General features: G+C 43.1%; 1 protein-coding gene across 1 annotated transcript; it reads left to right on the plus strand.

Moving 5' to 3' along the window:
* The first annotated feature begins 10,705 nt into the window (after positions 1-10,705).
* On the plus strand, positions 10,706-14,684 carry LOC109213002. The gene is made up of 4 exons (XM_019376748.1): positions 10,706-10,960; positions 11,452-12,566; positions 13,477-13,585; positions 14,337-14,684. Exons 1-4 carry the CDS (start codon positions 10,706-10,708, stop codon positions 14,682-14,684), a joined length of 1,827 nt encoding a protein of 608 aa, XP_019232293.1.

The raw sequence follows: 14,684 nt of genomic DNA on the forward strand, positions 1-14,684 counted from the left end.
TCGTCGAGATGAAGGTGAATGGCAAGCCCATTCGGGCTATGATAGACACGGGTGCTACCCACAACTACTTAGCCTCGACTCAGGTGGAGCGCCTTGGACTAGTTGTAGGGAAAGGTAAAGGTAGCGTCAAGGCTATCAACTCACCTCCCCAGCCAGTGGGTGGAATAGCTAAAGAAGTACCGGTGAAGCTTGGGCCTTACGAAGGAAAATTCAACCTGCGAGTGGTGATCATAGATGACTTCGAGTTGATTGTTGGGCTGGAATTCCTAAGGCAAACCAACACCATGCCTGTACCATTTGCAGACATGCTACTGATGATGGGTACCAATAGGGCCAAGCCCTGCATTATCCCGTGCCTGCCCATGAAGATGGCCGTTGAGAACATCTCGGCCTTGCAGTTGAAGAAGGGGGTCAAAAGGAATGAACCTACGTTCCTGGCAACCCTCTGCATTGAAGATATAGAACGCTCCTCGGGTCCCATTCCTGAACCCGTGAAGGAGTTACTACTGGAGTTTGAAGATGTCATGCCACAAGACATGCCAAAGCGGCTCCCGCCTAGGCGCACTGTGGACCATGAAATTGAGTTGGTGCCGGGCGCGAAGCCACCTGCCCGGGCGCCTTACAGAATGTCACAACCCGAACTCACCGAGCTTCGGAGACAATTGACGGAAATGCTAGATACAGGGATCATTGTACCCTCCAAGTCCCCATATGGGTCCCCTGTTCTATTCCAAAAGAAACATGATGGCAGCCTGCGACTCTGTGTGGATTATCGAGCTCTAAACAAAATCACCGTGAAGAACAAGTACCCTATTCCCCTAATGGCGGACTTGTTTGATAGACTGGGTGGTGCTACGGTGTTCACCAAGATAGATCTGAAGACAGGTTATTGGCAAGTTCGGATTGCAGAGGGTGATGAACACAAGACGACTTGTGTGACAAGATATGGGTCGTACGACTTCCTGGTCATGCCATTCGGCTTGACCAACGCCCCTGCTACGTTTTGCACTCTCATGAACCAAGTCTTCCGAGAGTACATCGACGAATTTGTGGTGGTCTACTTAGATGACATTGTGGTATATAGCCAGACATTGGAAGAACACCTAGTACACTTGCGGAAGGTCCTAGCTCGGTTGCGGGAACATGAACTATATGCAAAGTTATCCAAGTGCTCCTTTGCTCAGAAGCAAATTGATTTCCTCGGACATGTCATCGAGGAAGGACGCATCAAGATGGACCAACAGAAAATCCAGGCCATCACAGATTGGCCGACACCTAAGGATGTCCACGCCTTGAGGGCGTTCCTTGGCCTATGCAACTTCTACCGGCGGTTTGTGAAGAACTACTCACTTATCGCAGTGCCATTGACAGAACTCCTCAAAAAGGTCACACCTTGGGATTGGGGACCAAGGAGAGCAGAGGCCTTCAACGCATTAAAAGCGGCTATGTCTAGTAGTCCCGTCTTGGCCCTTCCTGATTTGGCCAAGCCGTTCGAGGTACAAACAGATGCTTCTGACTATGCACTCGGCGGAGTCCTGCTACAAGAAGGGCACCCTGTAGCGTACGAGAGTCGGAAGCTGAAGGATGCAGAGCGGCGCTATGCCGCCCATGAGAAAGAATTATTGGCTGTCGTCCACTGCTTGCGCCTCTGGAGGCACTATCTGCTGGGAACCCCGTTCGTGGTCAAGACAGACAACACAGCTGTTAGCCATTTCATGACCCAGCCGAAGCTGAACGGTCGACAGGCCAGGTGGCAGGAACTCCTAGCTGAATTCCACTTCAACTTGGAGTATCGCAGTGGAAAGACCAATCATGTTGCTGATGCGCTCAGTCGGAGAGCTGATCTAGCATCGGTGTGCCTACTCGCCACCCTAAGGGGGAGCGAAGTAGCCACATCCATCAAGGACCAAATACGGGATCTACTCATCAAGGATCCTGCTGCTCAGTATTTGGTTGATTTGGTAGGACAGGGCAAGACTCGCCAGTTCTACATGGAAGATGGTTTTCTGAAAGTAAAAGGGAACCGACTTTATGTTCCTAAAGGAGGAGATTTGCGGAGGACTCTTCTAGCGGAATGTCATGATACTCTGTGGGCCGGCCATCCCGGTGAAGAACGCACCATGGCGTTACTTCGTCGTGCCTATTATTGGCCTCAAATGGCCGATGATGTCGCTCAGTATGTGAAGACTTGTCTAGTATGCCAGAAGGACAAGTCGGACCGCTTGACACAAGCGGGACTCTTGGAACCACTCGCTGTCCCAAAGAGACCTTGGGAAAGCGTTTCCCTGGATTTCATCACCGGATTGCCCAAGGTCGGAGATCTCACAACCATCTTGGTTGTGGTGGACCGGTTTTCCAAGTATGCCACCTTTATTGCAGCCCCACAATATATATCAGCAGAAGATACAGCTCGACTCTTCTTCTCTCATGTCGTCAAATATTGGGGCCTGCCCAAAGACATTGTTAGTGACCGCGACTCACGCTTCACTAGCAACTTTTGGACCCAACTCTTCAAGTGCCTTGGGTCAAAATTGAGTCACAGCTCAAGTTTTCATCCGCAATCTGATGGCCAGACGGAGCGGTTCAATGGTATGTTGGAGGAATATCTCTGCCACTTTGTAACCGGATCGCAGAAGAATTGGGTGAAGCTTCTGGATGCTGCTCAACTGTGTTTCAATTCACAAAAGAGCTCTAGTACCAACAAAAGCGCTTTTGAAATTGTTACCGGACAGCAACCGCTACTCCCATACCCTGTGAATGCACCAAACATGGCTAAATCTCCTCGAGCTGCCAGCTTCTCAAAAGAGTGGAGGCGGAATTTGGAGATAGTGCGGAGCAACCTGGTCAAAGCCCAAAAGCGGATGAAGAGGCATGCTGATCAGAATCGTCGCTTTGTTGAATATCAAGTAGGAGACAAAGTGATGGTCAAAATTCCAAAGCGGTACTTATTTGCAGGGGTCCATGACCCTCGCCTATTGCAAAAATACATTGGACCCTTGTCCATTGAAAAGCGTATTGGGAAGGTTGCATACCGGGTGGATACCCCAGCTTGGTGGAAAATTCATCCTGTCTTCCATGTCAGTCTCCTGAAACCTTTACAGGAAGACACGGAGGATCCTTCAAGGAGCCAGCTCACAATACCCAGTATTCGAGGTCCCAATTCAACCGGGAAAAGGCGTGTTGAAGCTATCCTTGATGACAAAGTGATTCATGCCTCAAGGAAAGATCACCAAGAGTTTTTGGTGAAATGGCAGGGCTGTGATGCAGAAGAGAATAGTTGGGAGAGGGGAACAAACCTCAAAGCCTACAAGATCCTCATTGAAGATTATTTTGCAAGTAAGGCGCCGAGGACGTCGCCAACTCAGGTGGGGGAGAATGTCATGGGCGGCTTTCCAGCCATGCCCCATGACCCCTTGGGCGCGCCCCGTGGCGTCCTAGCGAACCTCCCAATGCCTAGCGCCACGGACGGCCCCGTGGTCTTGGCCGCGCCAAGTGACAAGCGCGCAGGTGCCTCTGTCGCCCCACCGATATCCCTCGCGAGCGCCAAGCCGCAGGCAGAAGCCAACAGCGCCGCGCGCGCAGACAACGCCGCGCGCGCAGACCGTGATGCCAAAGACACTGCTGCTGACAACGGACCTGTTGCTGCCTTATAGAAAACTAAGTCATTTTCATTGTAAATATAGAGTAGTTTTATTTCATGTATTCCATTATGTTTCTCTAGCTTAGTCAAGTCTAGTCTTGTAACTTTGGATTATTTTTTTTAAGTACTATTAGGGGGGATCAAGCAATCAAAACTTTCTAGCAAGCAAGCAATTCTCTGTACTGGTGTCTCTCCCCCTCGACACCGCGTTGCTTTTCTGTAATAGCTTTCATTAATGCAATCAAGCTTTCTTTCATTCTGAATTCTCATTTCTGTTCTCTCAATTGCTCTTGACATTGGTTTTCCCGTACGGCACTGACAATCTCGTCTAGCGTACGGAGGGGACCTCAGTTGGCGGACAGCAACTGCACTGACATCAGTTGCCTAGCCTTACGTCGCCCTTCCAAAAAATCTCAGGAAGGCGCCGCGTAACAGTTCACGTGCCCCGCAAACTAACCTATACATCCGCCTCTTTTAAACTTGCTATACCAACACTTCTACCTCGAAACTTGAACAAACTGAGGTACAAAAGTGTAAAACGAAGGAAAATAAATTAGACATAAGATCTCACAGATACTTACATTGTGCATGAATTGAGGTGCGTGATCCAATCCAGGGGCAGAGCTAAAACACATATTACAGGTTCAGTCGAACTCAGTAGTTTTAATTTAAATTTTATATTGTCTTAAGAAATCTATTAATTATGTATAATTTATTAATTTAATTAGAACTCAGTAACTTAAACTGACTAGAATTCCGAACTCATAAATTTTAAATTCGGTCTCCGCATCTGATCCAATCTACCATGAAGACATAAAAGGATAAGAAAAGATCTTGAATCACATAAAGAATCATACCATATTTTTGGGGGGCAAGCATCAATTGTTTTAACGACAAGGTATGCAAAACTTTAATAATTTTTAACCAATTTAGAGATCCCAACAACCTCGAGTGTAGCTACTTAAATAAAATAAGGAGACGTATAGAGACATATCGTATCCACAAGAATCACTTTGTCTTGCATATTATAACTTGTAGTTTTGGTCTACTTGTCTAAATGGGGATAACACACCGGAAATAGAACGGACAAGCAGCTGTAAATTACTATATTCAAAGATTAAATACCTTTTACAAGTTAGTATGTGAAGATGGAAGTTCTCGCTTGGAGAAGCTGCAACTCGCAACGTAACCTTTTATAAGGTGCTAGTATTTGGATAGAAGAATTAACCTATATTCCAACACCTAACGCTTAAATTAAAAATAGCCAGTAAATATATTATATATAATCTATATATATTAACTAAAAAAATAAATAATAAATTCGATCGGCCATTTATATAAATTTCCTTTTTGATTTGATGTCTGTCGTTAGGCCATTTTGGGCTCGACCGAAGAGCCCGTCAGGCAATCAAACCTTAGACACTTGACTTATAGTTGGTTACCAAATAGAACCAGGCAAACAAAAATGAGTGGATTGTTATAAATAGAATTTTATTTATGGTGAATGTCTATATTTAGAGAGATTCTTACTTGGTGGCTAAGTCACTCTTTCCCTATTAATAGAGGGTTCTATTCTATTCCATTGTAATTCATCCCAAATCATAAGAATTCTTTCTTCTTACTTTTCTCTGCAATACTCTTTTCTTCTTTTATTATTTTATTACACGTTATCAGCACGAGACTCTAACCAATTGAGTAGAAGCTTTGGGATTGAGCATAATGATTGTCAATTGTTCCATGAACTTCCTTCATGATTAAATTCTGGATTTAAGGTATGTATTTTACCATATTTTTCTCTTTTACTATATAATTTGATTTTAAATACAAGCAAAGACAATAAATTTGATTATAACTCTAATGGAGTTAGTAAGAAATTATAACCACTCGAAGTGGTAAAATTTCTATGTCTTGCCATGATCAAAGTCATGTATGATCGTGAGCACAAGAAGTGGAAACCCGTCCCATTGAATTTGCTTCATTCTCATTCCCTTAAGAGAGTGGTAGAAATATGTAATAAGTCTGAAAGAAGACAAAATTATTACCGTGAAGGTATCAATGGATGTGGACGTGGCAATAGACGAAATTATAATCGTCATCATTTTTTTAATAAGAACAATAGGGATTCTCATAATAATCATTCACTTTGTGAAAGTAATATTTGTCATCGATTTGACATGAGATTTTATAAAGCACATATAGATGATTATGGTCCATTCATGATGTGAATGTGACAACATCTGATTTATGAATACATATTCATTCTTGGAAGAATATGAACGTGCTAGTGGTAGTGAATATACCACACTCACCTCTAGAAGGAGGTTTGAGATGATATAAGAAAATAATATCATTATTATGGCATGAATGGTCATTGGTCACGTACCTATTGCACGCCAAAATATTTTGGTAATGTGATTATTAAAGCATAACATTAATGCAAGAAACATATCTTGCATATAATTTTGACCATAGACCATAATGGTATAACTTTCTCTTTAAAAGAGATATTCACCATATGGATGTTGATGAATATGTGGTAGTACCAAATTAATTGAGAGCTCTGGAAGAGCCAATTATTACTATTTTGGAGGAATAAAATTGATTATAAATAAGACATTGTGTTGTAGTAAGTCTCAAAGAAACTTAATTGAGTTTCTAATGTATTCGCGAAAGCGGTTGGTCATACTGAGACTATAAATAAAGGAAAGATTTAATATCTTCTATTACTACGACTTGTAGCGGGGTAATACGTATGTAAAAAGTTACCTGCTTTATTCTCCAGTTTATACTACACGAACAAAAGAATGCCACAATAAAGTAGAAGTTTATTGATATAAAAACTCATATCATAATAAACTTGAAGTTTATTGATAATTGCACACGTCATGGTGTAAATCTGAAGTTTATCAATATTGATAATTTATTCAGTTGGCATAATTGGTTTAGCCATATCAATTTAAGTATGATGTGCAAAAACTAATAGAGAATTCACATAGGTAAATATTAAAGAACTAGAACGTTCTTTACGAATTCTCTTATATTGCTTGTTCTCATTAATTAATAGAAACTCAAATTGAGATTGAATCCCATGAATGTTGGAAATATCAAAGGTGAATATGGGCTCATTCACCTACCATGTATACCACATAAGATGCATCTATGAGATGGTTACATGTGCGATTATTATTAACCCGCAACATGGTGTTTGCGAGGTAACTTGCTTATTAAATTTGATTTAGAGCATAATTTCCAGATTTTTTGTTCAAAATAGTTCATCTTGATAAGTTGGTTTACATCACAGTTGGTTTAGCAAAATAATTTATTGAGTACCTCCACTTAATAGCTAAACTATTTTTAATGAGAACAAAGTTATCTATATCGGTTTGATATAGGTTATATACGAAAGTATATTACATTCTCCCCTCATAAGTGGTTCAGGGCAAGAACCAAATAATTTTATATTATTATTATTGATGTGCGGTGTATATTTTGATTAATACCATAACACACAAAGGTGAGTTTTCAAAATTGAGGAAGAAAGTTAGTTTCTCTAACATGAGGGGGAGACATGATAAATAGTTGAGAAAAAGTTACGTGGAATGAATCACCATGTGTATATCTAGATCCTCGAATAAAATCATATGAACTTGAAGTTCATAAAAGGATAATTCATTTGCAATATATTGCAAAGCAAGCCAGACGCATTTGCTGACCTAAAGAAAGTAACTATATTCTCATTGCAAATGCTTCTATTAAGTCCTAGAAGGACAAAGTCTATGGTACGTTTAAAGCGTATAGACAAATCGATTTCAAATAAAACTTCTTGATAAAGAAGATGAGCAAATGATCAAAATGATCATAATAAGGAAGCAAGTAATCTAGAAAATCACATGACATAACACTTCATAAAATCTCAGAAAAGATTCGGGTACCTGAAAATATGAATGAAGAGATCTCTATGTTATGTCTTTATGAAAAAATATTGAAACTGATATAAAATGTTCGTCGACGACATCTATGATAGCGCTAAGTATAGATGAGGACCTCAAGTCTGTCGAATACAGATACAAAAATATTGGCCAAATGAAAGAGACACAATTCAAATAGAATTGGTTTCATATGAAAGACATGTAGTTCAAACACTTGAAAGCATAAAGACAATGATATGTGCAATCAGTTTTCGATATCTTATTTGTCTAGCATGACATGAAAACTTGATATGCATCTAATTAAAGTATATTATATGACTTATATTTTTTAACTTATATGACAATCCTTGAAGGATTTAAATCGCTTAAAGCATATAAAATTCTTGGTCATGAAGTACTACATCCTAAATACAATTTGTGCACATTTGTATCTTGCTATAATTATAAGCATGATAATGTGTTAGCGAGAATTTTCAAGGTGCAACATATTCATTGGATTTTATATGGGTGATTTATTCACCAAATCTCTACCGACGTCAACCTTCAAGAAGCTAGTGTACAAGATTGGGATGCGAAGGCTCAAAGATGTGAATTGATGATGCTCTCATTAGGGGGAGTTAATATGTGTTGTAATCTTTTTTCCTTACAAGGTTTTGTCCCACTGAATTTTCCTTGTAAGGTTTTTAATGAGGCAACCAAAAGGCGTATTTCTGAACATGTGTACTCTTTTTCCTTCTCTAGAATTTTTTCCCATTGGATTTTATTTTAGTTAATGTTTTAACGAGGCACATCATCTGTTGGATAGACATTCAAGGGGGAGTATTATAAATAGAATTTTATTTATGGTGAATGTCTATATTTAGAGAGATTCTAGGGATTATTACTTGGTGGCTAAGTCACTCTTTCCATATAAATAGAGGGTTCTATTCCATTGTAATTCATCCCAAATCATAAGAATCCTCTCTTCCTACTTTTCTCCGCAATTCTCTTTTCTTCTTTTATTGTTTTATAACATGGATCTGTTTTTTCATTTTTCTTATGGAATCTTTACATAAATAGCCAGTCGCATTCACTTTTTTACTTTTTAGCCATATACATAGATTATACATTAATTATACACATATAACATACAAATTATGCATGTATTATACCTTCACCGGCTATTTTTATATCTTGCTCTGATTAAACACCATCTTAGAAAATGAAACTAATGGAATAGTCAATGTATGGGTCCAAATTTGACCGACCACGACCTGCGACGAAGTACGACAAACGACCGGATATCTTCGAGTCGATGTCCCGAGGGAGACGACCTTAGGGCAAAAGAATAGACTGTACGACCCTTGTAATAGTGTAAGCCCATTAGGGGACATTAGGAATATTCCGTCGAATATTCCTTGTATTTTGTTTCTTACAATTTAAAAGAGTTTCTCTCTAGTATAAAAGAGGGAAAGTAACCATGTAACAGGGCATCTAAACTCGGGGAAAATGAATATTTGAGAATGAAAAGAAACTTATTGACGATCATCTCTCTACCTATTACTTCTTCTAGAGTTTATTATACTCAGCTAAGATTTACCCCTTCGTCTTTGATTGATTTGTTCAAAAAGGTTTTAATATCTTTTGAGTCAAACAATTTGGCGCCGCCTGTGGGGATTTCTATAGCTGAAATCATAGTTTCCATCTAGATTCTTGAAAGCAATAATCATTTTTTCCTCAGCTTCATAAAAACCAGCGATGGCGGGAAAGGGAGAAGCGAGGCTAAAGGCAGTAGTGGATGTCACGAACAACCTCCTGAATTCCCTTAACGAAGCCAGCGGAGAAGACAATGAGAATGCAACAACAAGTGTTACACCGGAGGGGGAGATCTCACCTCCTCCTCACGGGGATCTGACGATCTTGCGCGAGAGGGTAACATCAACCTCCACAGCAGGAGAAGCGCCACCAGCAGTCAAAAGGCTACTGGAAGAATGGTTAACGAGTGCCTTGAGCAACATGCTCGAGAAACCCATTCAGGGAGGCATCAAAAACGCGCCACCCACAGAAATCGCAGCTGCTGCCGATGAGCCAAATGCTACACGAACAGGTAATACCCGTACTATTACTGATGCAGGTGACAACGCACTTATGGCCATCTTAAAGAAAATGGAAGAGATGGAAAATGAGAACAAAATACTCCGCGACCAGATGAAGGAACATCAGGAAAGGATCAATAAAATACCAGGCGCTCCGAAGCTGTTACTAAAACGCGATGTCAGCCGATTCGTCGAACAGCCGTACAGAGAAGAGGCAGCTCCCCATTCTATTCTGAAAACCTTCAAAATGCCGCCATACTTGAAAATATACGACGGGACCACGGACCCGGAGGACCACTTAATCCATCACGTTACCGCAATGAAGGATAATGATCTATCAAAAGAACAAGTACCGTCTGTGCTGCTGAAAAATTTCGGCGAAACTCTCACGGGGGGGAGCATTGACATGGTATTCCCAACTACCAGCACGATCGATATCCACGTTTGAGGAGATGGCTGGTAAATCCGCTACCTCTCACGCGGGAGCGAAGAAGGCCGAGGCTAGGGTTGATGATATCTTCGCCATCAGGCAAACTAGGGGCGAGGACTTCGGGATTTCCTAGCACGATTCAACAGAGTAAGGATGAGCCTAACGAACGTGTCAGAAGGGATGACAGTAACAGCCTTTCAAAATGGGTTAAACAGGAACGGATCAAAGGCAACTAAAAAACTACCCAGTAGACTTATGAAGTACCCCCCCCCCCACCACGTGGGAAGAAATCCACAACGCCTATTGCGCCGAAGTGAGGGCAGACGAGGATGACCTGAATGGCCCGCTTCAGCGATTAATGTCAGTCCATACCAAAACAAGGAGAGATCGATGCAACGATGGGCAAAGGGATCAATTACCATGTTTTAATCGAGAAAGGCATCAACCCTATATCCGGGCATCCAATCCTCCACCTCCTCGACATGCAGATGCCGCGCCTCGGCATATCGCACCCTCCCAAAATGAAAAAGGTATGCCTCCATTACTATCTGCTCATAATTTTTGTGTTTCCCCCTCAGAAATAGTGTACGCACTGGAGAAGCTCGGCACGAAGGTGCAGTGGCCGCAAAAGATGAAGTCGGACCCAAGCACAAGGAAGTCAAACGTCCTGTGTGAGTTCCATCAGGAAAGGGGACACAAAACCGAGGACTGCATAGGTCTGCGGCAGGAAGTAGTAAGGATGTTAAATCAGGGATACCTGAAAGAACTGTTGAGCGACAGAGGACGAGCCAACTTCGCTCGAGGGCGCGATCAACCTCAAGGACCTCCAAAGCCACCATCACCAGCTCGTACCATACAAATGATCATTGGCGGCGGCGATGACACGGTAATCAACCATGTAAAATTCACCACCACACATAAGCTCAAACGGACAGTCGCCCACGAACGGTACGACGACCTCGAAGATAGTATCATCTTCGATAAGTCAGATACCGACGGTTTGTCTTTCCCTCACTATGATGCTTTGGTTATAACTTTACGCATCACGGATACTGATGTAAAAAGAATAATGGTGGATGACGAAAGCGGCGCGTGTATTATTCACCCACGAGTTCTCATGCGAATGAGGATCGAGGATAAAATAATACCGCGTTGCATAACACTAACGGGTCTTAATAATGCAGTAGAGCGGACGTCTGGAGAAATAGTGCTACCTGTCCTGGTAGGAGGGGTTACCCTAGAAACAACATTCCACGTCATGAACCGGGAAACGACCTACAATGCCATCATAGGACGACCATGGATACACACCATGCGAGCCGTCCCTTCAACCTTCTATCAAGTGATCAAATTTCCCACCCCATAGGGGATATTCAGCATCCGAGGCGAGCCACGTACCGCCCAAGAATTCTACCGGATCGCCCAAGATTGCACACACACCAAACAACTAAAAGGGGCAATTGCGGAAGCATAGCAATCAGCCATGTCGGAACCAAACCCGACACACAAGTAGAGGCCATCAAAGACTCGGACGTCGTAGAAGCTTGCAAGGCAACCATAGAAGATCTCAATCCCATCCAATTGGATGACACCGATAGCAGAAAAAAAGCTTATGTTGGACACAACCTCTCGGAGCCAGGTAAGTATCGAGAGTTTTTGGCTAACAACGCCGATTTGTTTGCTTTTTCCCACTCAGATATGCCAGGAATCCCAAGGTATATCGCCACACACAGGTTGAATGTCGATCCGCTTTATCCGCCGGTATGGCAAATGAGGAGGAAGTTCAATGCCGCGATCAATGAGGCGGTCAGCGAGGAGGTTGACAAGTTACTCGCCAACGGTTCCATCAGAGAATCGGAATACCCCCAATGGGTCGCCAATGTGGTCATGGTCAAAAAGAAGAACGGGAAATGGCGAATGTGTGTCGACTTCACCGATCTAAACAAAGCATGCCCGAAGGACTCTTTCCTACTACCTCACATCGACCAACTTGTCGATGCAACAGCTGGGCACGAACTGCTGAGCTTCCTGGACGCCTACTCCGGTTATAACCAAATTCTAATGGCTGAAGAAGATCAAGAAAAGACCACTTTCATCACCCACCGAGGAACGTACTGCTATAAGGTGATGTCATTCGGGATTAAGAATGCAAGGGCCACGTATCAAAGGTTAGTCACCAAAATGTTCAAAGAACAACTCGGTAAGACAATGGAGGTTTACATCGATGACATGCTAGTGAAGTCGACAAATAAAGAGGGTCACATTGGTCACTTGAAGGAAGCCTTCGAGATATTAAGGCAGTACGGGATGAAATTAAATCCCGAAAAATGCGTGTTCGGCGTAACTTCAGGAAAGCTCCTTGGTTTCCTAGTGTCACAAAGGGGAATCGAGGTCAACCCGGATCAAATCGGGGCCATTGATGCAATACCGGAGATACTGACCAGCAAAAAGCATGTGCAGAAATTAACAGGGCGAATAGCCGCCCTATCAAGGTTCATTTCATGATCGTCGGATAGATGCCATAAATTTTTCAATGTGCTAAAGAAAGACCACGGGCTGCAATGGAACGAAGAATGCATCGACGCCCTGAGAAAACTGAAAACGTATCTATCCTTGCCACCACTACTCGTCAAAGCGGACCCAGGTGAATGTCTACTTGTGTATCTAGTAGTTTTCGAAGTTGCGGTAAGCGCAGTCTTGGTCCGTAAAAGTAAAGGTACGCAATCTCCGATTTACTATATCAGCAGAACTTTAATCGATGCCGAAACAAGGTACTTTCACCTTGAAAAACTAGCTTTGGCATTAGTCGTAGCTTCACGGAAGCTTAGACCGTACTTTCACTGTCATCCCATAAAGGTGGTGACAACCTTCCCCCTAAGAGGTATCCTGCACAAACCCGAACTATCGGGTACTAGCCAAGTGGGCTATAGAACTAAGCGAGCACGACATAATGTACCAACTACGAACTTCCATTAAGTCGTAGGTGCTCGCCGACTTCGTCGCTGACTTCAGCACGGAAATATTGCCCGAGGTAGAACAGAAAGCACTCCGCACTTCCACACATACCGACCTCTGGTTCCTCTACACCGACGGTGCCTCTAATGCCTCAGGATCGGGACTGGGACTCGTCCTCGAGGTCCCTACAGGCGAAGTAATTCGCCAGTCCATACGATGCCCCGAGATGACTAACAACGAGGCCGAGTATGAAGCTGTGATTGCAGGTTTAAAGTTAGCCCTCAAATATGGCGCTCGACGACTCGTCCTCCACTGTGACTCTCAACTCGTGGTGAACCAAGTCACCGGGACTTTCCAAATCAAAGAGCAGAGACTACAAAGATACCAGTCGGAAATCCACAAACTACTGCCAGAATTCGACGAATGCCGCCTCGACCAAATACCCAGGGCACAGAATATCGAAGCAGATGGCCTCGCTAAACTAGCTGCGGCCACCAAGAATATCAACAAGGAAAACATGGTCACCCTCTTTCATTCTGCAATAGACCACGTCGAGGTACATTCTGTAAACTTAACTTGGGACTGGCGTAACCGCTTCGTAGCCTATTTGCAGGATGGAACGCTCCCGCAAGATAAAAAAGAAGCCAAAAACTTCGGGTGTAGGCAGCCCGATACAGCCTAGTAAACGGTGATCTCTACAAAAGAACGTTCGGCGGCCCCCTAGCCAAATGTCTTGGGCCACATCAAACAAGGCGCGTACTGGAAGAAGTACACGAAGGGCACTACGGCGCCCACACGGGAAACCGCACCCTCGTCTGATGCCTCATCCGCGCCGGGTACTACTAGTCTACCATGAAAATAGAAGCCGCCGACTATGTCAAGAGATGTGAACAATGTCAAAAGTACGCCCCTATGATACATCAAGCAAGGGAACTCCTTCATTCCGTCACTTCACCATGGTCATTCATAAAGTGGGGAATGGACATAGTCGGCCCCCTCCCAGCAGGACGAGGTAAGGTATGCTTCCTTTTGGTTTTAACTGATTACTTTTCTAAATGGGTGGAAGCAAGTGCATACACTCAGATACGTGAGCAGGAGGTCATCGCATTCATATGGAAAACATAATATGCCGTTTTGGCATCCCCAAAGAAATTAGCTGCGACAACGGACCTCAGTTCATCGGAAAGAGAACGACTGAGTTTTTCGAAAAATGGCACATCAAACAAATACTCTCCACGCCATATCACCCTACTGCCAATGGTCAAGCTGAATCCTCCAATAAAGTAATACTGAATATATTGAAAAAGAAGCTTGAGGATGCCAAAGGGCTATGGCCTGAACTGCTATCGGAAGTATTATGGGCATACCGCACTACGCCAAAAACTAGCACAGGAGAAACGCCATATTCACTAGTCTACGGGACTGGCGCAGTTATACCCATCGAGGTCGGGGAACCTAGTTTGAGGTACTCCAATGAGAGCGGACCAAGCAACGACGAAAGTAGGCTACAAGATCTGGATGAGGTCGAAGAAAGGAGAGACATGGCCCACATAAGAATGGTAGCCCAGAAGCAGCAAGTAGAAAGATACTACAACAAGAGAGGCAAGGTGCGACCGCTCAAAGTCGGAGACTACGTCCTCAAGGCTAAAACATAA

The sequence above is a fragment of the Nicotiana attenuata genome, unplaced genomic scaffold (assembly GCF_001879085.1).
Source record: "Nicotiana attenuata strain UT unplaced genomic scaffold, NIATTr2, whole genome shotgun sequence".
Classification (NCBI taxonomy): Eukaryota; Viridiplantae; Streptophyta; class Magnoliopsida; order Solanales; family Solanaceae; genus Nicotiana; species Nicotiana attenuata.